This window comes from Anoplopoma fimbria, chromosome 9 (assembly GCF_027596085.1).
Source record: "Anoplopoma fimbria isolate UVic2021 breed Golden Eagle Sablefish chromosome 9, Afim_UVic_2022, whole genome shotgun sequence".
NCBI classification, from domain to species: Eukaryota; Metazoa; Chordata; class Actinopteri; order Perciformes; family Anoplopomatidae; genus Anoplopoma; species Anoplopoma fimbria.
In genome coordinates, this window is record NC_072457.1 from 8,812,032 (window position 1) to 8,837,845 (window position 25,814).

Genomic DNA, 25,814 nt, shown 5'->3' on the forward strand with positions numbered 1-25,814 from the left:
TTTTAACATCCAGTTATAGATAAATGTTTTAAAGTCTTAAATTGTGCCACTGGGGGCGGCTGTGGCACATGAGGTAGAGCGCTTGTCCCATAACCACAAGGTTGGTGGTTCAAACCCCTCTACCGGCAACATGCCGAGGTGTCCTTGAGCAAGACACCTAACCCCAAGTTGCTCCCCGGGCGCTTCATTGCAGCCCACTGCTCCTCCGGGATGGGCTAAATGCAGAGAAATAATTTCCCCGTTGTGGGACTAATAAAGGCTTAATTATTATTATTATTAATTATTAAACACAACAATTACAGCGGAGCAGTCTAATTCTCTGTAAATAATTCTTATCATAGTTTATACATGTTTTGAGTTTTGACCAAAATGTGGGTTTTGGGGTCAATGCTTATTTAAATATGTCAAACCAATATGATATAAGCAAACAACAAACATATAAGGGAAAACATCTGTCAATTGAATCATGCCACCAATAACCTTGAATCTGCAAGACCATTGAGTTAATTATTTTCTCGACTTGTTCAGTATAATCTCATTCTGCTGACTTAGTCAACTGTCTAACCACAAAAATACCTAAGGGTTTCTGCTCAGACGTTTGACTTGAGAAGCCTGTGCAAACAATACAAATAACAATAAGGTACAAATTGAGAATTAGGGAATTACAACAGAAAGGGGAAGAATGACGAGAAAGATAAAAGATATTTGTTAAGAACATTGCTGTGAGAGTGTCACAACCACCTGCTACGGAAACGCCCTAGTTTGAAAAAAAACACACAGGAAGTAGTGCACAGTCACATGTCTCAAGCAGCATTACCAGCACTGTGTGTCTCAAGAAGGGTGATGAGAAAAGATGCATGGGCAGCGTCGCATCTCCCTGCTCACCTACTTGGTGGCTTTTGGTAAGATATCAAATTTTGCTACATGTTGGGTAATTTATGAGACAATATTGATCTAAAAAAGATGTGTGTGGGGAAAGATTCAAAGGTGATTTTGTGGCCGAAACCCATGCGAGATGTTTGATGTTGTGTGAGCTCCTTTTGGGAGGGTAAATAACATGAAGTTTGTTTAGTTTTTTTTATTAAATGTTCTCTCTAAAGATTTTATCATAATTTATTTATCGTATTCAATCATCTAAGTGCATAGCAAAAGCTAAGGAAGCTATCATGGTGAAACTACTTCTTTCTATCGTGGTGAAACTACTTTTTTCTTTTACAGAAGAAATAGTGCCATTAAAAAACTGAAAGGTCCAAGATTTTGAAATAAACAAATTGTTTTTGAGATTTCAAAATGAAATCTTTATAATATCAATGAGCAGCATAAACTTTCTTTGGCTCAAGATTGCAGAAAAAAGAGCGGAGTTGAATATTTCAAAACGTCAGCACAAAAACATAACAAAACGATCAATGCAACTAGTGATAAAAGAGGAATGTGATTGTGATTTAGGTGAACTAACCCTCTAAATCCTTACAATATGTTGTAAAAAACAATATACAGGGACCGAGAGAGATGAGCGCACTGCAAGTTTTTACTGCATTAAATTATATTTTTACAGGCTGAAATTACAATTATACATTTTCAGATTAACTTTGGAATTATTTTACACGCTAGCTACTTTACCTTTATCTGAACTGTATTAATAATTTTCTTTTTCTAGAAATATATTTTTAAATTAAAAAAATTGGTTGTGCAGACAATTTAGTAAATCAATGCATTCTCAATCATCATGAAGAACAACTGTAGTGATGAATGCTCGGCAAAATCTGATGATTAGTTTATCTTTAAAATATAAAATTATTTATAAAACAGTCATTTATTTTCATATTTCTCAAATTCTGATTATTTATTAATTTCAATTAGTTGCATCCTATTTATATTAAGATAGAGCACGTCGTCCTTCAATCAGAGGATAGGCTGTTTGATGCCCGGCTCCGCTAGTCCATGTGGATGTTTCCTTGGGCAAGACACTTAACCCCAAATTGCTCCCGTACGCTGTTCCTGCACTGTATGAAAGGGTGTGAATGGTTGGCTAATTCTGATGGGCAGGTGGTACCTGGCATGATAGCTCCTGCCATCAGTGTGTGAATGTGTGTGAATGGGAGATTGACATGTAGTGAAAAAGCGCTTTGAGTGGTTGGAAGACTAGAAAAGCACAATATAGGTACAAGTCCATTTACCCATTCCATTTACCAAAACTTGAATATGTGGTCTCTTTCTGACAAATTGCAGCCATCCCTGTCTCTTTGACTTTCAACATTGATACGACACCTGTAGATGTCTATGAAGGGGAACAAAAGGATTTCTTTGGATACAAAGTGCTTCAATTCATGTCTGGCACGGAAAAAGGGTAAGTTTCCATTTGCAACTTAGTGGTTCAGTCGATATGTAGTGTTGTTGTACTGAATTTTTTTTAAATCCTGATTACAATCAGCCATGCATGGTTTCCTTTTTATATGTACTCGAAGTGTAAGGAAGATAATTTTGGCTTACTTAACCAGAATCTCCTGTGAAGAGCAGCAGTTGGTTAATTACCTTGAATTATATTGCATCCTGTGACTCACCATCTTGTTGCATTACAAAGAGATTATTCTACTGCCCTGCTGACAACAGCAGAATCATTTAATTTCCTTCAGTTAAAACTGTGTTGGTCATGTCAGCCTAACCAAAAATGGTTAACCACTTCACAGGATAATCGTAACTGCACCGCTGAAGCTAAATGGAACTGGGGGGATATGTAAACGTGACCAAAACCAAATGGTCAAGTGCTTCAACCCTAAAGGTATATAAATCCCTTTATTTCTAATATTATACAAAGAATAATAAAATAAAAAACAGTAAAACATACAGTTTCCAACAATGCAGAAATAAGAAATGTCAAATAAAATGCTTCTGTTGCAAATATTTCTCTAACAGACACAACAATACCAGTCAAGCACTTTGGCCTGTCCATAGCTGAAAACTCCAAACGCTCCGAATTTACTGTGAGAAAAATCATAAAGCTCAATATGTTCGATAAAGTCACGAATCGATTTCTCTGTGACAAGTTCTGAGCAAAACAAATCCATATGATGAATCAATTTTTTTTCGCCTCACATCTCACTGATCTAGGTGTGCAGTCCAAGTGTAGTCCATGAATGTAATGATAACTCCTATGTGAACGGTGTGTGTTACAACATCACAAATCAACTTGAGGAAATCTCCTCTTTCAGACCTGCTTTCCAAGGTAAAAGACACTTTGAGAGTGTAAACTTCTACAACTTTGTGGTTATTTCATCTTGTTCTTCCCGCACTGAAATAACATTCTCACTGCCTTTGTCCTGACTATATATCCTTTACAAATGTTTTCCATTTTTCAGATTGCACAAAAAAGACAGTGGACCTTGTCTTTCTATTTGACGGATCACGGAGTATGACTGAAGGAGAGTTCAGAGAAAATATAAATTTCATAGTGGATATAATGAACAGCCTTAAGAACTCATCAATCAAGGTCACTGTGCTACTGCAAATTAAAGCGTTTGTTAGCATTTGTTAGTTTAATTATATTCACATAACGTTGAATACAATATGATGTTGTGTGCTTTTTTCAGTTTGCTGCAGTTCAGTTCTCAGCAGATTATCGAAAAGTTTTTGACTTCAACGACTACCAAGCTGGTAGGGATCGCGCTAAACTTTCAGCAGAGCCACATATGAGGAGTCTCACCAACACACATAAAGCCCTCAAATTCGTGTTGTAAGTTCTGTTACATTACTCAGGTCTCATTTCTAACAACTGAATAATGTTTAAATTACAAAAAAAACATTAAAGAACATGCACAGTACAACTATGAGATTATGAGTATCTTGTTTGTTGAAGTAATAAATGTAAATTTTTAGATGAATGGGTTATTTATATATATTTTTAATACTACTTTTACATCTGTTTCAGGGATGAAATCTTGGAAAACTCAGAGGCAGGTGCTTCTAGTGATGCAACTAAAGTTGTGGTACTAATCACGGATGGAGATCCCACCGATGAGGACACAGATGGCATTATTAAAAAATATGATGAGAAAAACATAATTCGCTTTGTCATTGGGGTAAGCTTTGGTGTGATATAACATGTCTCATTACTCTGTCTGCCTGATAAATCTTTTCATTCAGCTAAAAGAGTTACACGTGTAATGCCTCAGGGATCAAGTGTAACAACTGTACCACTATGCAGAAAATACACCGTCATACTTCATAAAAAAAAAAACATGAACATTTTTAAATATTTGGTTTAGTGCCACTTGCACAGATTCCAGTTTTGAGTCCAAGATTGTACAAAATTGTACTGTTTATCTAGCTTACATTGTACTCTGAGATACAACATTTTTTCAAGAAGTATTCTGGCTTCAGGTCAAAGAAGCTGATCTTCAAAAATTCAAAGCCATTGCTTCAGAACCGAAAGAGAAAAATGCCTTCAAAATTGAGAACTATAACGGATTGAAAGGAGTACTGGAAAACTTTCAGAAAAAGATCTTTAAAATGGAAGGTGATGTTCAATTCAGTTTTTTTTTTCTTCACGTTTTACAAAAATGTTGTTTAAAAATTGTTTTTTATCTCCCTGGTGAACCGCTGCAATAGCAACATGAAGTGCTAATGTATTTCTATTTAGGCTCCAAAGTGGCTCGGGCAGGCGAAATGACCAATGAAATGTCTCAGTCTGGATTCAGTGCTGTCTTCTACAAGGTGAGTAAAGTCAAAAAGACAAAATCTGGACAGATTCTAAATCTTTTACCCATAATAGTCCACCACCACAGTGCAAGTTTAGCATTTACAGATACAGGTGCAGGTAAACACAATCTTTAAAAAGCTATATTTGATCTAGTTCATAAAAAACATGTATGGCTAGAGACCATCTTGAGATGCCAACTAGGGCCCAATGTTCCCTTCCCCACTTCCTATTTCTCCATACTTCCGGCGCCCTTGATCGGCGCACAGCCTTTTTGGACCCTGCCTTCATTTTGATCTCAACTACATACCTGTAAAGATTCATGACTGCATCTTGTACAATTGAGATGCTATCGTGTTGACAAAATCTGTCCACAGACAGACAGACAGATATATTAACACTTTAAAATAAAAACTGGCAGTAACCACAAGTGAGTTTTGATAATACAGGTTCCACATTTCCATTCGTTCTCAAAAAAGTATTGGCAGCAAACATGCCTTGAGCAGCTTTCTTCATCAGAAATGCAACAGAAGAAGAAGAAGAACAAAAGAAACTCTCTGGCCCAAACATTTTTTCTCCACCAGGTCTGCCATTAAACATCTGTAAAACTGCTTTCAGGAATCCTCAACCTGTAATCATCAAACAAACCATGATAATTAAATACCATGTACAAAATATGTGTCACATCATATTAATGTTAACTGCCCATAACTCCCTCAATTCAATGTTAACAGTTAAATATGAACAGCAAGCATGCTCCACTTAAGCATGGAGACTACATGGTTTCTGCTTATTTTGTTTCTTTGATTTTTGGATGTCTGTTAAATTATTTCTTCTCTGCCACAGTCGATCTGTCTCCTCCCAACATAATAACTGTTGGTAACCCCACTCCTCTCTGTGCTCTGACTCGACCTGAACATTTCTGTTTAACAGGATACATTGATTCTGGGTTCAGTGGGATCAAACAGCTGGCGTGGTTCTCTCCAAGAACATCATCAACAAAAAGAAACACAAATTGAAGATCCACACATGCAGATGGACTCCTACATGGGTACCTATCATGAAGCTGTTTCTTTCTCTTCAGATTACCTGCTTCATTATTTACCAACATTTATTTTTATTTGGTTTAACACGTTGATACTCATATACCTCAGTGAATAACCTCTATCAGTTTCCAATCTGATCATATGTGACTGACACTGTTGCAGGATACTCTATTTCTGTTGGAGAGAAGAATAACGTTCCTCTATATTTCACGGGGGCACCAAGATTTGAGCACACAGGACAGGTCGTACTTTTCAGACACGATGGCAAGATCTGGACCGCAGCCCAAAGAATAATAGGGGACCAGGTTGGTAATTGTCTCGAGAAAGTTTATTTTCTTTCTTATTTTTTAAATCTGGTTTAATATAAACATTCCCCAAAAAATAGTTTGAAGCTTTTTAGGGTGCTATCCTTATCTTAATCTGCCATTGCATTTTTGTTATCCCATAAGAGCTAGCGTCTCTCATTTTAGGACATTTCTCATGAACCTATTTTGTACTTAAAGAACAGTAGGTTTATCTTTTACCTTTGAGATAACTCAGTAAAACTTGGAAACCCCTTGCATTTACATTTCTGTACACTGACTTCAGGTTTTACTTTACAAAGTGACAAAACATTCTCCAAAATGCATTTCTGAATTTTGCATCTTTATGAAAATGTGTAATGACATATATATTCTGTGGTGGCAGGGAGGAAGCCAGAGCACTTCCTTGCACTTGCACCACCTTGTTTTGCTTGAAAAAAAAACCGTGAGAAAGTCACAGTTGTTTGAAGCAAAATAAATGTTTATACATGTAGACTTTTCAAAAATGGTTAAGATATATCATGTTTTTATTTAAATTATATAAACTTCACTTTACAGATTGGTTCCTACTTTGGTGCAGAGCTGTGCTCAATAGATGTCAACTCAGATGGTAACACAGATTTCTTGCTGGTGGGAGCTCCACTGTTTTACCAACCTCAGGAGAAGAAAGAAGGCCAGATCTACATCTACACAGTTACTGATGAGGTGGGCTGGCATAAATGGCAACTATGTGATTGACAGCTCGCTTCTATGGCGTTGTACAGTCTGGGAGTTGTCCCTGTTTTGGTCTTAAAACTTTAACCCTTTCACAGTGTGTTTTCTTTTCAAGAAAGTTAATTGTAACATTTTGGTTGCCTAAAGATTTTAGCGTTTAGTTATACCTCGCTCCAACCTCTTGTGTCACTTGTTCTTCCAAAGTCCTCAAACCAACGAGTGACTACATGTACTTCCTATATAGAGTCTATGATACAGAGTCAGTGTTTGATTTTTAAGCATTATTAAGAGAACAATGCTTATAAATGCATTATTCTCTCAATGAATGAACATATGTTCTTATTTCCAACAGATGAAACTGAACCGTGAAATGAATGTGACTGTACCATCCATGGGGAGATTTGGCTCCACCATATCCAGTCTTGCAGATTTAAATGGAGATCGACTACGAGACGTTGCTGTTGGAGCCCCTTTAGAGAATGATAACACAGGGACTGTGTACATCTACCTGGGTGACAGACACAGAGGGATACGCAGCACTTTCAGCCAGGTGAGATAAAGGCTTTAATTATTTTTTTAAAAAGATAGTGCATGAACATCATGATGGTTGGACAAATGGGTTTGTTTGCCAATACATCAGACTTAAACAGTTTTTTGAATAAATTAACAAAAACATCCTTTAAATATTATGTTTCATTAAAGGATAAGATTATCATCAGGGTATTTGTAAGTGATATTGGTATTTAGTTTTAAAAACCTGTATCTGTCTCACAGTGGGCATCTACCAAACTAACACAGCATTTGACTCCACCCCCTCTCCAATGAATGCCTTTTAATATGTGTGCAAATCATGCACTGTTTCAGTTGTCCAATCTCTGTTATTCCAGAGAATAATGGGACAGAAAATAAAGCCCGGGCTGAGATTCTTTGGACAAGCCATTGATGGAAACATTGATCTTGGAGATGATGGTCTCCCAGATATTGTTGTTGGATCACAGGGCGCTGCTGTTGTCTTAAGGTATGGATAATGTGAACAATATGTATGAACAATTGCTAACTCCTTCTCTCTCAAAGCCTTGCTACATCTCAATGCTGAGTTTTCACATCAAAAGAGTGGAGCACATTGCCTGAAAATCTACCAAGCCCCATGACACAATGTACGAACCAGAACAATCATCATGTACCGTTAGTGGTACATGATGAAGGTCTACATGAAGTGAATTGCCTCTTTTTGAAACTGTAGAACTTCATGAACATCAACTAGATGATTTTATTCTAAACAAAGGAATAACAATTTTTTGTCCGATTTAAAAATAAAGTTTAGATACATTTTGATGTTTCCAGCAGCAGCCATAAACAGACCAGTGACTGCCCACAAAGCAGCGTTTTCAACCAATCAGGTGTTTTTCTACATTTTAGTGAAGGAGAGAACTCTCAATCATCTACTATAAGCAACTTAAATAACTGATATTATGGATGAGTCAGAAGCCATGATTCAAATTCATGTACTGGGATCTTGTTAAACCATCCATCACGCATAAGTTTACAATTAGCCTACAGAAAAAGTAATGTGCAAAGTCTGATTGTCCATTTTTTTGGTGAATGTCTTTCAGGTCCAGGCCCATCTTTAATGTCACTGCCCGTCTGTCTTTTCTACCTAAGATAATAAGTACTGACAAAATTGAATGCCTGGGCAACACAGATGGAAATTTACCAATGGTTAACCTGACAGCCTGCTTTGAAATGGTAGAAGCAACCAAGAACAACCCAGGTACGGGCCTGACCCAATAATGGGATTCACTAGCAGCTGTTGATACAGCACACCCTATCAATATTTAATCCTGATGTGTGCCTTTGCAGCGACAAAGAGCTCTGGACTGAACATCTCGTACATGCTCATTGTGGATCCAACGAGACAAACATTCAGAGGCTTCTTCAGTGAAACCGACAGGAAAGCTAGAAATCTTACCTCGACCTACGAGCTGAAGGATGGGAACAACTGCTTCAACTACTTCGTCTACATGCCAGTATGGACATTAATTGATAATATTCACCCTTACATAAGCAGCTAGGACCAACTGTACATCTATTCATTTCATTCATGACTCTATACCTCAGCTCGTTAATTCCTAGATATTTCCACTAACCCACACAACACACCTCAAAGCCACAAAGGTTTTGTCAAATTTATTGATGAACTTTTGTTGGTTAAGGTGATTAAGAGCCCATAATATATGGTTTGGGCATGTGTCCTAAGGGCTCTTTATGCTACAGAATCCTCAAAAATGTGTTCAATTCCGTCTTCACAGTTAAAAAAAAATGTTCTTGTTACTTGTTATATACTGTATATAAAGATATAAAATAATCACACCAACCAGTCAGTGTAGCAACAGCTTTTCTTTCACATTATCAGAAATTTAGCTTGTGAAACTACGATGCTGACTTATTATTCAGCTTAATCAACAAAAAGCAAAAACAAAACAGTAATAATAATGATTATAATAAACTAATTATTTAGTCCTTTAGCTGAATGTTTAAACCAAATTTTCAAAAATTAAGTGTCTGCTTTTTGTCTGCGCTTCAACTATATCCAGATGAGAATTTTTTTGTCTTCTTGCAGAAATGTGTGAAAGACACATTAACACCCATCAGCATCAAATTAAACTTTTCTCAAGTTGACAGTAAGAATGGGAGTGCCATCCTGAATATGGACAGCAAAACGGAGGCTTTAATTGAGGTATGTACAGTGACTTGTAAGCTGAAAAGGCTGCAGGCAGTCACATTAATTTGAATCCTGTATGACTTTTGTGGATACATAAAGTAAAGGATCTAGGAGGTGAAATGGAATTCTGTTTTAAGGATGCGACTATGAATTTGGCAATATGTGTTTTGTTTTACTTTTCCAAGTCAGAATTTACCTTAGACACAGAGAGCAAAGACTGCCTTGAAGACATATTTGTTACTAAAGATCTGAATGAGCCAAACAGTTGTATTTTTACCAGGCTAGCTCTGAAGATGCAAATTTTCAAACGCCACTATACTGTATATCAGGTTTTTGGATACACAGGCAATACTTGTTACTTGAGTTTATAGCCAGGCTATAATGTTTACCATGTTCACTACATAATCTTTTCAAAATTATTAGATTCTTCTGGAGATAAAAATGTATGTTTCTACCAAATTTTGCAGGAATCCATTAATGGTTGTTGACTCATTTCACTCTGAGCCAAAAATATCAACCTGCTGGTGCTGCTAGATGAACAATCAGGATTAAAATAATATGTTATGTTTCAGTCATATCATCATCAGAATCACCTGTGACTGATAATAATACATTTGCCTGGTAACAATGTCTGGTTTGTTTATTGAGTTCCAAGGGAACACTGTGTTGTAGATACCATTGTTTTCAGGCTTCCTGTGTATTTGTCAGAATGAAATTAACACATTGAACGACATTTTCTTCTATTACAGGTTCCCTTTGAAAAGCATTGTAGAAAAAATGACTCCTGTATTGCCGAACTTGACCTGGATTTTAACTTCACGTATGTATACATTATAAGCACAGCACACTATTGTAATATTAACATCATATGACCAAATATACTCTGTTTCTCTTAGGACTCCAACATTATTGGTGGCAGAAGATAACTACTTCAACGTGTCTGTTAAGTTGTCCAATCAAGGTGATGACTCCTACTACACCAGCCTAACAATGCACTATCCCACAGGCCTCTCCTTCTCTAGGATGGCTCTTATAGAGGTAACTTAAAAGTTAAACTTTTATATATACACCTGTACACCTGCTTGTTAAATGGGAACGCCTTAAGGGATGTCACTTTTTGAGTCAGTGTCAGTTGGGGCTTAAGAAAACAATTCTTAACATGAACACTGTTTAAAAGGTGCAATGTGTAAAGTCTGGCCAGTATTTTAATTTAAAACATAAAAAAAATGAACATCATCAACAGGCTGTAAATACTTTACAGTTTGTGTTGTTATGTTATGTTACTAGTTATGTGTTGTGGCAATTATTTACTGAAATGAGCATGCAAATCAGTTAGACCCAGCTCGTCCTGTCTTATAATATTAATTATACCTCAAGAGGCGATAGTGAGTCAATGTAGCATCCACACCAACCGAGAAGATTATAAATAGCTGTTATTTTGACCAGCCGTTTTAGCAGTTTGGTTGAATTTTGCGTATTCTTGCCCTACAGTTGGGTAGTAGTTGGCTTTTTTATTTGGTAACTGTAATTTTAGATTATATGATCCCAGTAGTAGAGGTGAAATTATGCCCCCTATTTGTTTGAAGCATATGGCCAGATCTTACACATTGCACCTTGAAGGCTAGCAATTCAAGGTTACATTAGCAGACCGTAGCATAACATACCAGAATCTCAAACTGAACTGACAGTCAGTGGAATTGCATTGTGAGTAATGTCGGCGCAGGTTGTGACAATGAAGAAGAATGAGTGGACTAATGGTTCAGACTGCTGGTCGTAGTGTATTTTTTGGGGTAATATTTTCTCAGCACACATTATGTACCAGCAGAGCATTATTTAATAGCTACAGCCTACTTCAGTGTTGTTGCTGATAAAGCCTTTCCATCTCTTAATAACTACTTCCAGTAGGAAAACATGTCATGCAAGAAAATGCACATCTTAAGCTAGTTCCATAAATATCACAATGAATTCAGTGAACTCCCAACAACCTGATCAACAGAGCACCTACAAGAATGGGGTGGCAAAAAATATCCATATCAAAGAAGTGCAGCTGACAAATCTGCAGCACTCCAGTACACAACCTGTAGTAGACAGCGGTTCTAAAGTGGCCATTAAGTGTAAATCCTACATACATTATTTTAAGGCTGGGTCCCTTTCGGAAGGTTGAGTTCCAAGATGGTCTTTAATCTATCTTTGCAATCATTCCATCAAAGAATAGTTGAGAGTTAGTCTTTGTTTAACTTGTCAAAAAAAACTCATATACATGGTTTTTCAAATCTGGACTCAATTCCTACAGCACACAATTTTTTTCTTGCTGCACCCCTTTTACTAAAGAAGCATGTAAAGAACAGATGAGATTATTATCTGTCATTTGTTTTGCTCAATTTATTAATATTAACAATACTAATATTAAGGTATGTCACAAACAACACCTGTCAGAAAGACATTAATATAATCAACCTCCACTGAGGCAGAACTACTGCAAAGCTTTCTTTCACAGTTTTCTGTGCCACTAAAAGAGAAGACAAAGATGTGTTTGAAACCCATTCAGGATGTGTGGGTTGTCAGATCCGTTACTGTTCACAACATCAAACTGTGATAACTAATGCTGTTGGAAATCTTTAGACTTGCCTGAAAGCTTAAAACTAAAACATACCTACTCCTGTCCACACAAACGTCACAGATTGAATTCAAACTAAAAGCTTTTATTCCAGAGTGTTCAATTCATATTTTTATTCTTTAAACAGGCAACAAGACCAACTATCCACAGCTGTCAAGATCTAGAGGGAGTTCTTGACAAAACTATATGTGGTGTCAGCCGTCCTGTGTTTCGCAGCGGATCATCTGTGAGTCATACTGCACCCAGGCACCCTCTTTTCACAAGTTTCACAAGTTTCATAAGTTGCAGAAATCAAGAACTGTAACCACTGGCTAAACCTGTGACATTTACAACATTGTGCAACTTCTCTCATGTAGATAGTTTCTCTTTCACTCACACCTAACATTAGTCTTTCTTTTTTTTCTGTGAAGGCAACATTCAGAACTTCTTTCCACATCCTGAATGACTATGAGTGGGATGACACAATTACGATGAACATCACTGGAACAAGGTAGCGGCCTTCTAACAAAATCCAACAAACAGACCTAAGCCAAACATTGTCTCTGTATTACTAAAACATTATTGATTGCTATCATTACATTTTCCCTGTTAAATATTCACAAGACATGCTTTTTACATCCTCAGTGATAACACAAACTCCACCAGGATTGCTTTCCTGACCAAAAGCATCCCAGTGCAATTTGAAATTAAAATGGCAATAATAGAGTAAGTGTGACCATTCACATTTTGGAACTGTAGTTCTTATATATGCCTAGTAATTTTTCTAATTAAATTGGTTGTTTTTTTTAAACAGTCAGTGGTTTTATTATCCTACAGCTACCTGCATGTTGTGATTATCCCGTACACTTTTCAGGAAAGAAGACCATCTTAACTATCTGAACTTCACAACAGAAGATACTGGACCTAAAAAAATGGTTGCTATATACAAGGTAGGGTATGAAATGTCTATGCAGCAAGCAACCATCCAGCCCCACAGTTTTGATTTTCCCCAACTCCAAGGGTAATTAGTTGCTAAACGTTCACCAGCTAGCCGCTTACTGTCTGGTGTTTAGTGGTGGGCAGCTAGTGTGCAATGCAGTACAGGGGTTTGTATGAACTAAATAAACGAGACATAACACGCAGTTAGGGGCTGCACGGTGGTGTTGTGGCTTGCAGGGTTGGAGGGTGTAATTCCCAAAATGTCAAACTATTCTCTTTAAATGGAGCAACTGTTTTCACTCTTTGCAGATAGAAAATCTTGGTTTCAGGAACTTTCCTGTCAACGTGTCCCTGATCTTCCCAACTCAACTGGAACATAAGTTTGAAATGACAAACTATCAAGTCTTTGTCCAGGAGGTAACTTGGCGACTGACAGAACGCTACTTTTACTTGATTATACTGCTGCTTTGTATGGAATAACAAATGCTTAATTTTGTCCTTAATTACCTTTTTTTTTTTTTATTAGAACAAAACTCAATGCACAGGCATTTCTGATATAAAATCTGAGGTAAGTAAAACCTATTTAGTATCAAAATATTCTTACTAAACATGTTGTGAAATCACAAATCCCTTAATAAATTAACTGTTGCTGCGTTACAGCACTGTTCGCCAGAAGAACATTGTAAAATCATAGTGTGTGACAGTTTCAACCTGGAGAAAGAATCACCCACTGAGTTTACACTGTCAGGAGACGTACAATTCAAGGATCTCAAAAAAAATGCAGCGGTACGAAGCAACACACACAGACAGAATATATAACACATTGAAAGTGGTGAATAAATCATGGATTAAAATACTCCTACTTTGCAGAATATTGCCTTTCTTAAACGATATACTGGAGATGGCAAAGAGGTTAAATTTAAAAGCTCTATAAGGGTCAACTATGACAAGCAACGATATGTTCTGGACTCTGATAAACAACAGGTATGTTCATGGTTGACAACAGTTATGCCATTTTAAGGATATTGCTTTTTTTGTTTTTCAGGTTAATTTATTGTATATATTAACAACAAAATAAAAACAATCTTTTACGCAGGGGACGTCTGACGGCGATCCAACAGTGAAATTGGTACATTCAGTCTACACATGAGCAGCCAAAACTATAAAAGACATTTTAGATCTCTAATATATAGAGGCCCGCTTTGAACACTTATATTTACTCTGCCAACAGACTGAAGTTCGGGTTGAGCTCATAATCCTCCCGGATCAACAGCTGATCATTTCAACTGGAGTTGGACTGGGACTGTTGCTTCTGATCATAATCACAGTTATCATGTTTATGGTGAGAGTTGATTTCCAATATTAATTTCAAACCTTCTATCCAAGACAAACTTCTAGCTGTTGTTTGAATGTTAGTAACTGATCAAAAAACATTTAAATTATACTTTTCTGCTTGAAAAGGTGTCTCTGTGGCGTTTGGTCTAATGCTTTCTTTGTGTCTGTCATTAGTTGGGTTGCTTTAAGAGGAAATCACCCAATTATCATGAAGAGCAGGAGAATGACGCTCTTCTGTCTGGCATCCCGACACCTGCCCCCACCAACGGGTTTTCCAGCCCATCAGAGACTAACAGCAAATCTGAAGAACCTCCAGAGGAAAATGCTCTTCTTGATGATGGTGAGGCAAACGACAGCAGCCCACCAGCTGATACAGAGGACAAACATGTTTGTGAGCCGTATGTATTAGAAGCCATGCAGGAGATCATTATAGAGTGGGGACAAGTTCCCAGCTAATGAGTCAGCATTTTGCACTTCCAGTTCCCTCATCTAAGAGTCAATGTTTTTTTGAATGGGCTCTATAAGGTCTGTTGTCAACAAAAGCGTAAGAGATTAAAAGGTTTTGTTCTATGACATAAAATATGCCACTTTTTAATTTTGAGGGTTTTCATTTGTTTTAAAAAGGGTGGCTGCTAACAAGTGGCTAAATCAGACTACTAACTGTCATCACACCAAATATTAGCTTAGTCATGGTGATGTGAAGTAATGCGAGCATGGTGCAGTTCATTATTAGACTAATGTTTGCTCTTTAATCCTGTCGATTGCGTTCAAGTTTGAAAAAAAATAAATCAAGGAAAAATGACGATTTTCTTGCTGAACAAAATGTGTAAATGTCATGAAGTTGTGTTTGACACAGAGCTTATTAATTGCAATAATCTAAAATCCAATGGAAAAATCCTATTGTCTTTTGGTTGAGGGAACCACTGTGATGCTAACTTCCAGTATGGCCTGCAAAAATACGTCATCCCTGCAGCACACTATTGGTGAATAACATTGTTAAATAAATAGTTTGACATTTTTGGCTTTCTTGCTAAGAGTGAGAAAATTGATACCTTTCATGTCCGTCTGTTAAATATAAAGCTGTAGCCATCATATTATTAGCTTTCTCCAGTGCTGTAAACTGCATCTCAGTTTTACTCAGCAAGTAGGGTTTGTTCAGTTATAATTGAGGAAGCGATATATGAAACTTGTGCTGGTCTGGTATCAGGGGTAAGTTCCTAGGAACCTTATCTTAAGGAAAGAAACATGCATGACGTATTACATCACATGTAATATGTGAATGTGAATGTGTAGCAGGGACGCTCACTTGTTCAGCGTCCCTGCTGTTTTACACATTCACATTCACATATTCACATTTCTTGTGTTCACATAGAGTGAACACAAGAAACATCAGCTGTCTGAACGTCATCACAGCATCGACTGGGAAAACATCAATGTCATTGAACAGGGGAAGGAGGGAGAAAGATCATTCACATCAGACGCCACAGACTTTCCACAGAGACAAAGATTACAATCTCCCCTCCGTAAACAGTGAACTGTTATCATGTGACTGACGTTCCATAACGACAGCACGTAGGTAGAGACACCTGATCCTGGAAAAAGCATTTTTTTGTCAAATCATAACTACTACTAATAATGCTTTTGTATATAGTATGAATATTAAAGAGGCACTGCACACATAACATGTTTTTTGAGCTATTAACTGTATTATATGCTGTACTGTGATGATACACATTAATTGACATTTCTTACTGTGTTTAAAAATCTACATTTCATGTGTTGATAATGGTTCAACACGGACCTCTCAATTATGAATGTTGTAAGTGACAATTCCTGGAAAGGATACCTTCAAATAACTTCAAATTTTACATTTTAGGCCAGTGGAAAAAAAACAAGTATCCCTTTTGTCTTAACAAATGTCATACAGTCTGGCCAGCGAGACTGTACTTCTTTGAGATAATTGTTTTTGTTAACGGGTACAGAATGATAAACTTTGACTTTACATTTTGTTCTTCAATTGTTTGTGTCAATTGTTTGTATTTTTTTATGCCCTTAGATTATCTTGATGGGGCAGTATTTATGCTGTCTATAAATAAAATACCTTAACAATCCCATTGTGTCTGTGAGAGCTTGAATATTGTATTAAAGTATTGTATTGTGTTATCATGCTGTGTTTTGATGATAATGGTGGAGAGGCCGTAAAAAACTAGTAACTGCCAAAGCTTAAGTACATTTTCCTTAACTCATTCAAGTTTTTACATTTTTCATTTCAGGGTTTCCTTAATTTTTTACAAATGTGTATAAAATATGAAATGAAAATGTGCTACACGATAAATACAGACGTCCACCCTTTGGACTTAAATACTTTGGTCATAAGTAATGTGACATGTTGGAACTATGACGGGATAAAATACGCTATGAGGCGAGACTTCAGACCTAAATCATTACTGTATAATCAATGCTGACGGGTTGATCTTTGTTCCTCAAGGCCTAATCTCAAGGCGTTTTCCTTGATGGTTAAAAACAAAATACACAATGCCAACACCTATTACGTCTGCATGTTCGGGGAAGTCAAGACATATGGATTCAGCCATGTTTCTTACTGTAGTTGAATGTTGGTATTTTTTATAAAGTTTTTATCAAATGGTCCCTTTGGTGAGGATTACATTTTTGTCAGTTTAATATGATTTTTCTGGATGAATTGTAACCAAAAAAGCAAAACAATTGCAATAGAAAGCTTTGTGACTTTTTACCCAAAGTCACTTTGTTGCGTGCATGGCCACTTTTTCAGATTTTGTTTTCAAGTAGCCTTAACAGAAACTGAAATTACTATATTAACACCATTATTTTGTTTTAAATGATGCAAAAATAATGAGTATATTGTTCTTTCACAGTTCTGATATACGCAATGTTTGTCTGGTTCTACAGTGCAATAACACAACACCCACTTCTTTAATTTATGAATGCTGATGCTCATGATCAAGCTCACTACACCCCCTGCCCAACTGCACCTCCTCCCTCCCCCCTCAGGTCTCCCATGTTGAGGCCACTCGCTATCTATTATAACATTTACATGTCAACAAATCTGTTCAATCGTTTATTACCAGTGAAAATCACAAACATTCCTGAACACATGCAAAGCATGAACACGTATGCATTTATCTGCCATTGTTCAAGATAGGTAACTTCTGTACAGTCAAACAATACATGTTATCAAATGGAAAATCATTGAAGTTGTGAGTACTTTATATTAATTCTGTTAAATAAACCAGCAGAATCCTTATTTAACTCTAGCGTTGTTTACATCTGTGCCTGATATATTTATGTGTATTCAATCAAAAAATGATGTCTTGGAAATTCTTCCATTTGATTTAAAAGCCCTAAATTGTTTTTATAAACATTGAAAACAAATATAAGTAGAAGGATGTGCTATCAATTTGTGGTACAACTGAAAACTTAAAAAAAAAATTAGAAGGCAATGTTGGATGAGGTAAAATGTAATACACACTTAAAAGTATTTTAATTTTTAATTATTACAATTTTGATATTGCACAAAGAACTCTTAAAAATTATAAATACAAAGAAGACTGTCGACTTTAAATAAAGAACAAGATTTAAATATGTGTGCTCTCAAAACATGGTTATCATGACTGACCACAAGGCAAAATGAATAAAGATCATTAGCATAAAAGTAATTCAATATTAATGTCCGAAGTGGAAAACAGGGGTTTCTAAAGTCTTGAAAAGGTCCTTTAGTGGTGTGACCACCACATCCCCATTTACCCGCTGTACTTCTTCTGATGCGTGCTCCTGTCTTGGTCGGGTGTGGTGCTGCATCAGCGACGTTGCTGGTTTGCATGGCATGTTGTGCGTACCAGAGTTTCTCACCTTAGGTTCAGTTGTTCCTGGACTGCTGAGGGGAGATCCACCTGTTGCATCCAAGGGGATTTGTGGAGTCTGAAGAGACGGCTGGTGCTCTGTTGAATGTGCAACCGTTTTCTCAGTGGACTGTTGGACTGGGAGTCTAGAGTCTGCAAATTACAAACAATATAAGGGATACAGTTAAAAGAGGCATACAGTTATGAGCAGCCACACACTATCCAGAGAAATGTAGAGTTTTACAGTCTCAGTCTTTTACAGTCTCTTTTACAGTCTCATCTGGCCAATGAAATAAAAAAAAATTTTTTAAAAAAGAGTCTCATCTGGCCAATGGAAATTCCAAAAATCAAGCCCCAAGCATCTAAAGTGTGTTTAAATAAAAAAAAAAACAGAAAACCCTGTGTTTTTGCTTGACTTGTAACCCTTTCTCAAACTGGGAACGTTGGGATTGGGAGTGGGAGAAGAAGAAGGCTACTCAAAACATTTTGTCTGAAGTAAAACTAGAATAGTAAAATAATTAAAACTGTGCAGTACATGTCTTGGATTCAAATATTTGAGATGAAAAGTGAGAGAGAGCATTATCTCAAATGTACTTAATGTCAAGGTTAATGTTTCAAGGTGGAGCTTTCAACTCTACTATAATGCTGGATAGTGAATAATAATGCATCATTTTTTCACTGTTATAGTTTGTAAGTCAAATCTGAATCTGCAACATAACCAGTAACATTTCTGTCAGTTAAATTTAGTACTACAATATTTTCCTCTGAAGGAATAATACATAGCAAGTCGTATACAGTTGAGTTGCATATTTTTAGGTGTATTAGGAGCCTTTTGTAATTGATTTCGAGGTACTGTGACTTAAAATAATATCATCATTAAATACTTTTTACATATCTAAACACCATTGTAAATCTATAGCTGTTAGGAGTTGCCTACCTTGCCTAACGGTTAAGTCTGCCCATGCTGTTTTTCCTGAACCAAAGTGTATTTCACTGTTGTGGCTGACCATGAGAAGTATAGCCCAGTGCTGAGTGTGACGTTGTTTGTATGTGCGGCTCTCAAGAAAACTGAGAGAAGAAACATCACCACAGGAATGTTTTCAAAGGGCCCTGCACTAGTTACTATAAATCTCTTCAACAGGAATGAGTAGACAACATACCTGAAGTGACACTGATCTGAATACTGTCCTGTTGCTCTCCATCCTGTTGGTACGGGCTCAGGCACAGGAAGAGAGTCTTCAGAACTGAATTTTCAGTGTCTGCAACTGCAGATACTACAAAATTAGGCATTAACAAAACATTTCAGGAGTGCAAGTCAGAATTCCGCATTAGTATTTTTAAGCAGTTTGGAGCATGTACTTACCTTTGTGGGATGCGATGTTGGGCAGCTGCTGATGAGCATGGGTTGTAGAAGGACTGTTACCACAAGGAGTTGGACTGTTTGATATCTCCCTGAGAGAATCACGGCTGCAGACGGGATTCAGCAGCTGCTTTGTAGGTTGATTTATGTGCTCCGTTGAGAGGTCTTTATTTTCTATTTTAGTATTAGGAGAGGAATAGGAGGATCTTGACGCACAAGAGATTGTTTTGACAGTTCTAACCTGCCGTTGAAGAGGTGTCTCTAAATCAGAAGCCCTTGGTTTGGAATTTGATAAATTATGTGTTTTATCTACTGACTGGTTTGACTGTTGAGAGCAGGAGGAAGTCCTTGAATAATCTGGTTGAGATTGGATGCATGGGAGAGGAGCAGCACTGAGAGGGGCCGCAAAAAGGCTGAGGAAGGACCTGGCAGGGGCTTTGTCAGGTTCAACTGCAGTTTTACCACAATTACTTCTGCAACCTGCAGGCTGTGGAGCCGGACAGGGTGTTTGAATGAAGCTTTGAGGACAAGAGGAACTTGGTACAGAATCATCTATAGGCTGCAGAGTGTCAGTAATGGGGCCTGCAAAAAGGCTATGAAAGGGTCTTTTCAGGGTCTTTTTAGATCCAACTGCCAAATCACCACAATGAGCTGTTTTACTGCTGCACTCTGCTGTGTTTTCAGTTGAATGAGGTTGTTGTGTGTCTTGGTTGAGGACAGATTGTGTTTTTTTGGAGTGCAGGTGGGTCTCCTTGGATTTTTCTTCTACAAAACGACAACTGCTGGTGACAGGTTTAACCGAAACAGCAGCTCCAACTTTAAAGTCTGTGAATCCTGAAGAAGGAGAAAAAGGCTTTTTTGATGTTTGTGGGTCAGATGTCAGAACAGAAAGATGTGGCCTCAACTGTGTGGGATGTTTGGAAGTGGATGTCTGACTTGATGGCCGTGAAAAAATGCTTTTGCGATTAGTGCATCCAAAAGGAAGAACACCTTCACTTTTACAGGTGTCGGAGCAAGCAATATCCAAAGGTAGGTGCATGCATACTTTCATATCTCCTTTGGATGACACAGACTTCTCGATTACAGTAACAGGAGAATGCAGCAACCCCAAGTTGACTTCCTTAGCAGCTCTTTGAGCAGGTTTCATTGATTTTGGCATATTGCCACCTTGTGTCTTGTTTTCCCTGGAGGTCGGAGCAAGACTAGGGCTGTTCTTTGAAAGATGACTGGTGTGAACTTGGAGGGATGACAGGCTCTTGAATAATTTTACCTGGGAATCTTTCACTTCATTTCCGGTGTTTACAGAATGTAAGACCTTATCATCTTGAGTTTCAGAGCTTAGCAAAGGATCGGTGATCTCGCAAAAGTCAGTTTTTGGGGTATAGGCCACGGTTTGTGCAGTAGGAGGGCTAGGTGTGTGTCTAAAGGTAGAATTTTCCACTGATTTACAAGACCTGAGAACCGCATCCACAGAGTAGGGAACCTCGCTTTGGTTTGCAGAGACTGAACTGCCAGATTCTTGACTTACAGGAGTTGAAAAAAAATGAGGGAAAGGTTTGAACAGTTGAGGTCCAAGCACTGCTGCAACTGAATAACAAACTGGCTCCTCATGTTTAAGATTACTTGAAGGGGGGATGTCAGGTTGTGCAGCATCTGATGCATGTGGTCGGACATCAGCCAGCTCTTCAGTTGGAGGCAACAAGGTTTCCTCCTCAGCATTTGTTTCTCCGCTGTTGTAAAAGGTAGGCCTAAAAATAAAAACATATAAGCATGCTACTTACTCATATCATAACTGGTATGAATGATTGCTTACTAGATTAATATTAAAATTTATGTTTTTATACCTGAGTGGTTGCAGGAGTGTATCAAAGGTCCTACTTGCTTCTGTAATTTCTGACTCATCTGTGTTTTCTGGCTGTTCTGACGACTCCTGTTCTGCTTTTTTTGAAAGCTCATGGAGGTCATCATCACGTTTAAATACCTGCAGTGAGAAGAAGCAACAACATGCAATTGTCTTCAGCACAGAGCAATGCCTATAAAACATTGTAGGAACGTTTTCATGAGTGGATTTTTTACATACACACCTCATGCAACAGTTGGTTTGTGACGTCATTAAGTGGCTCATGGGAAAATCTGCAATCTGCTCCTTGAGAACATTTTCCTTTTTTGTGGAAGAACTTGCAAGGAAAGGACTGTGCAGCTTAGTAAAGGAAATATAAAGGTATTCAACAACCCTCGGTTTCTGACAATAGCACAATACTGCAATGGGTTAATGAAAAATCTACAGATCATTACAGTCCAACCAAAGGATATTGTGCATGTATGGGCAGCTCTCCCCCTTTGTGCAGAGTCCTTGAACGTAGAACTTGCACACTTCTTTGACGAGATTGTTGTATCCCTTCACATGTTCCAGTTGGCAGTCGTCCTCCTGTGTGCAGTTACAACAACACTCAATAAAGGCCAGAATATTGAGACATTTTTATATCCTACAAGTTACTTAGACATCTCAACTTTGGTAACATATCCCTTTATAAATATTTTTTCATGTTTAACATAACCTGCCTTAATGCACCTTCCCCAAAGGAAATGTCGACAAATTAACCGCCCATCCATCAACACGGCATTCTGGTCCTTGAACTCCTGTGACATCATCCTTGTACGTTTCTCCTGGACGCCCTGAGAGGAAAGATGATCATATGAATAACATTTACAAACATTTAAATTAATACATGATAAAGACTTTTTCAAGGACCCCTTGAACTAATTGAATTGGCGTTTTCAGTTACTTAATAACTTAAAGTTACTGTTGAAAACTTTTAACTGGTCATTATGAACCAGTCTCAATTTTAAACTGATGCCTCTATAAGACCTACATATGTAAACAAGACCAGCAGTAAGTAGATTGGCTATCAAAAGCATTCTAGCCCTGTGACTTTTCATCATATTATCTGACTCCGTTTTAGAAAAGTTCTTTAAGCATTTTTGTTTTTGACAATAAACAGTTGGCCCCGTTTTCATTAGACATGCAAAAGGACTCATCTGAATGCCACTTCTGCCCAACAGCAGGTGGGCATAAAGAAAGTGTTATTTCCTTCAAACTGCAACAGATAGCAGGCGGATGCTATTGCTTACCTGGTTGTCATTTTTATTTTGTCTGTATCTTCCTCCTTTTCCCCAGGTAGGTTGAGTCTGATGGCTTCCACCTCTATTGGCAGGTCTCCGTCTATCATTCTGTTGATGATGATGATGATGATGATGATGATTTTTCTGCACCTCCGGTTTCTTTTTCTGCGGTTGTTGCTGCTGCTGCTGCTTGTTCACATTACGGTTATTTTTAGTTCTGTGATTCTGACCTTTGTTATAGTGGCCAGCTTTATAACTATGATTATGCATCACTTCTTTCGTAAAGCCAACGCTTGCATGTTCACTGTCAGTGTTGTGCATATGGTAGAGTTTGGCCTTGGAGTCATCTTCTCTGAAGGATGCAGCATTATAACTTCTGGTTGTCTGGGCTTCGTAACATAGCTTCTGTGGAAAGAAAATACATCGAAATTAAATGTCCAGACATGCCTGTTAATATTGTAAGAAAATCTTTTCAAGTTTGTAAAGTACAAATACATGTTGTGCAGACAAGCAGCACAAACCCCATATAACTTACACAAAAGGTGCAAGTAAACCTAGATTAAACTGATGCGTGCAATCGTTTCTGCACTAAAAAAATTTACTTATTCAAATTTGAAGGCTATAGTTTGTGAGGCTGTTGAATTGTATTGCATTGCATTGAATGTTGTGTGTTATATTTGACTAAGAACATCAGATTTCCTTAATTCTAATTGATTTTTTTCCCTCATCAATTCCATTTTTGCCATATCGCTCAGCCCATCTTTCAACGTTCCCGTTTGAATTTCCAATTTAATCTTTTGACTTTTTTTTTTCCCTCTTTCATTTGTGTTCTGTTAAGGTTCGCCATCTCACCTCGATTTAAAACCAAAACCAAAAAACATTTAATAATTGTTAAAATTGACTCATGTGTTTATTTGGCTTTATGGAATCATTTCATATTGTTAATTTGATGCCTGACAAAAACCTACATTACAGAAATGTAAATGTAAAACTACGCTGCCAGTGTGCAAGAATTTAACACTTTGCATGATGCTCTTTTCTTATGCATCTGTCTACAAGGTGTGCATTAGCCAGCACTGAAATATTACAGCATTACAACCTCCACGAAGGTCAGGTTTATTGCAGGGCTGTTGTATTAAACTGCATTAGTATTAATTAGATGTATGGAAGCTGAGTGTAACAACAATGTGGCAGAAACCTATAAGTTTCCATGTGATGTAATGGTGCAGTCAACAAAATAATTTTGCAACAAGAACCTAACATTAATAAAGAGACAGAAGATAATGAATAGAAAGCATCCTGACTGGAAACATCACAAACTGAAATGAGATGAGCAGAGCAAAGGACAGGAGGGCTCTACTGCCGGTGATTTAAATTGCTCAGAACATCATTGGTACACGTCTACCGAGCATCAATGATATTAGTGAGAAGAGGTGCCCGCAAAGAGCCCAAAGGATATTAAAAGGCAGCTTCTTTCTTCAGAATGTGAAACACCTTAATTAATCCTCCGGCCTCCACAAATAATATTGTTTTGTTTGTTTTGAGTGTGTTTTGTAGCAAAATAGAACTACAAACTGCATTTCAACCCTGTTGTTCAATGTCAACAAATGAACCTTGTCAGCTTGTTCATTTTAGTTCACGTTCATCTCACCTTCTTATAAGGTCCAGTCTGCTCAACCTGGATTTTCCTCTTTCTGGCATTGCCTCTCTGACCACTATCAGTATCGCTCCTGTAAAACAAAATAAGTATTTAATGAATAAGGCTATGGCCATGACATAAACATCATAGCTAATGGCTGACTATGGTTAAATACTGTTACCTGTGTGTAAAGGCGGGTTGACTTTTGACACCTTCTTCCACAGCAGATAGTCCACTGAACAGGTTTGCGAAAGCCATTTTATTTCGCTTTTCATCAGTAATTTATTTCTTGCAGGATGTTGATGTGACCACCCAGTCAAAAGTTATTGAGGTAAAAAAAAAAACTTTTAACAGGCACCTGCTGCCTCGTGCTAATAAAACAAGAAATCAAACAAAGCTGCTTTAGTCTCCCTCAGGTATCCCCTATCTTAACCTGCTTCTCTGTTCAGGCTTGAAAGGCCAAAAATACATTTTAGCTTGATTTGCGGTCCAGTAAACTGTGGCTCACATGGCTCACTCCATCGTTCACCCTCTTCTTCCGTGTTGGAGACATACGTCACTTCCGTGGACTCTACCAAATATGGACAGAGGGGGGCGTAGAGTGAAGACCATGATACTTGGCGACATCTAGCGGTAGAATGATGTATCGACTGATATATCTGGTACATAATATATGAAGGCAGGGGGTCTATATCTATGGGTGGCACATTTATTTATTCATTTGTTTATTAAGATTTGATAAAACAGTATTTAATTCACCATATACTCCCTAAAGTGAATGGGACTAACTTTAAGATTATCACAAGTACAAACCCTGGTGCTGATTTTTAGAACGAAATGTTGTCATTTCTTTACTTGTGTTTGTTTGTGATGCAGCTCAGGGTTGGATTATGCAAAGAAAAACAAATTCCACATGTTTTAGAATGTACTGGTAATCTCTTCTACAAAGATAAATTACAGCTTAATTTAAAAAAACGGAAGACATTTTGACATGTCACAGTAGGAAAAGCACAGATGTAAATAACAAAATAAATGATGGCTGAGTTCAAACTAGTTTCAGGGTTCTGGTATTGTGTGTGCTAGCTCATTGTCACACTTTCATTAATGGCTTATTGAGACACTTGAATTAAACAGAGCCATTATAATTGTTAATGCTATCAGTAACACCTGTGCTTTTCCTACTATAACCTCTGCTGTGAAAAAGGCCTTTAATATTTTGCTACTTGGTGAAATATCATATCCAATTAGGAAATTGAAAGAGACTCACTTAAATTTTACATTTTGATAATGACTTTAAATTGTAGCCAAGAAAAGTGCCTAGAAAAAACTACAGAAACTACATTGTCTCATATCTCAGTTTTGAGTATGTTACACGTTATTTTATCTCTCCTTTGTTTTTGTAGCCTTATTCTACTCTCAATGCTATCTACGACTCTCCGCCTGTGTAAAGTGATTATTTTATGTTTA

General features: G+C 37.3%; 2 protein-coding genes across 2 annotated transcripts; one reads left to right on the forward strand and one right to left on the reverse strand.

Moving 5' to 3' along the window:
- The first annotated feature begins 816 nt into the window (after nucleotides 1-816).
- Nucleotides 817-16,458, forward strand: zmp:0000001082 (integrin alpha-D). Its single transcript, XM_054604594.1, has 31 exons — nucleotides 817-902; nucleotides 2,230-2,347; nucleotides 2,688-2,779; nucleotides 2,914-2,981; nucleotides 3,109-3,223; nucleotides 3,357-3,487; nucleotides 3,588-3,730; nucleotides 3,926-4,076; nucleotides 4,378-4,513; nucleotides 4,637-4,710; nucleotides 5,627-5,744; nucleotides 5,902-6,044; nucleotides 6,600-6,746; nucleotides 7,108-7,305; nucleotides 7,643-7,773; nucleotides 8,369-8,526; nucleotides 8,616-8,782; nucleotides 9,376-9,492; nucleotides 10,227-10,297; nucleotides 10,374-10,515; nucleotides 12,222-12,320; nucleotides 12,505-12,584; nucleotides 12,719-12,799; nucleotides 12,948-13,023; nucleotides 13,322-13,429; nucleotides 13,539-13,580; nucleotides 13,673-13,798; nucleotides 13,883-13,996; nucleotides 14,109-14,141; nucleotides 14,244-14,354; nucleotides 14,522-16,458. The coding sequence occupies exons 1-31, from the start codon at nucleotides 854-856 to the stop codon at nucleotides 14,801-14,803; spliced, it is 3,621 nt and encodes a 1,206-aa protein (XP_054460569.1). The 5' UTR covers nucleotides 817-853; the 3' UTR covers nucleotides 14,804-16,458.
- A 982-nt stretch (nucleotides 16,459-17,440) lies between these two features.
- On the reverse strand, nucleotides 17,441-24,906 carry LOC129095846 (uncharacterized). Its single transcript, XM_054604428.1, has 10 exons — nucleotides 24,529-24,906; nucleotides 24,360-24,438; nucleotides 22,718-23,113; nucleotides 22,148-22,261; nucleotides 21,898-22,013; nucleotides 21,670-21,778; nucleotides 21,430-21,566; nucleotides 19,589-21,333; nucleotides 19,386-19,499; nucleotides 17,441-18,378 (listed from the first exon to the last, which is right to left on the reverse strand). Exons 1-10 carry the CDS (start codon nucleotides 24,603-24,605, stop codon nucleotides 18,050-18,052), a joined length of 3,216 nt encoding a protein of 1,071 aa, XP_054460403.1. The 5' UTR covers nucleotides 24,606-24,906; the 3' UTR covers nucleotides 17,441-18,049.
- Nucleotides 24,907-25,814: the final 908 nt, after the last annotated feature.

Bases quoted from the DNA above. Each gene is read 5' to 3' on its own strand.
- zmp:0000001082 (XM_054604594.1), top strand. From the start codon at position 854: ATGCATGGGCAGCGTCGCATCTCCCTGCTCACCTACTTGGTGGCTTTT. The intron at 8,783-9,375 runs GTATGGACATTA...GTCTTCTTGCAG, and splicing joins ACTACTTCGTCTACATGCCA to AAATGTGTGAAAGACACATT. The intron at 12,800-12,947 runs GTAAGTGTGACC...TACACTTTTCAG, and splicing joins ATTAAAATGGCAATAATAGA to GAAAGAAGACCATCTTAACT.
- LOC129095846 (XM_054604428.1), bottom strand. From the start codon at position 24,605: ATGGCTTTCGCAAACCTGTTCAGTGGACTATCTGCTGTGGAAGAAGGT. The intron at 21,334-21,429 runs GTATAAAAACAT...TTTTATTTTTAG, and splicing joins ACACTCCTGCAACCACTCAG to GCCTACCTTTTACAACAGCG. The intron at 19,500-19,588 runs GTAAGTACATGC...CTAATTTTGTAG, and splicing joins CAACATCGCATCCCACAAAG to TATCTGCAGTTGCAGACACT.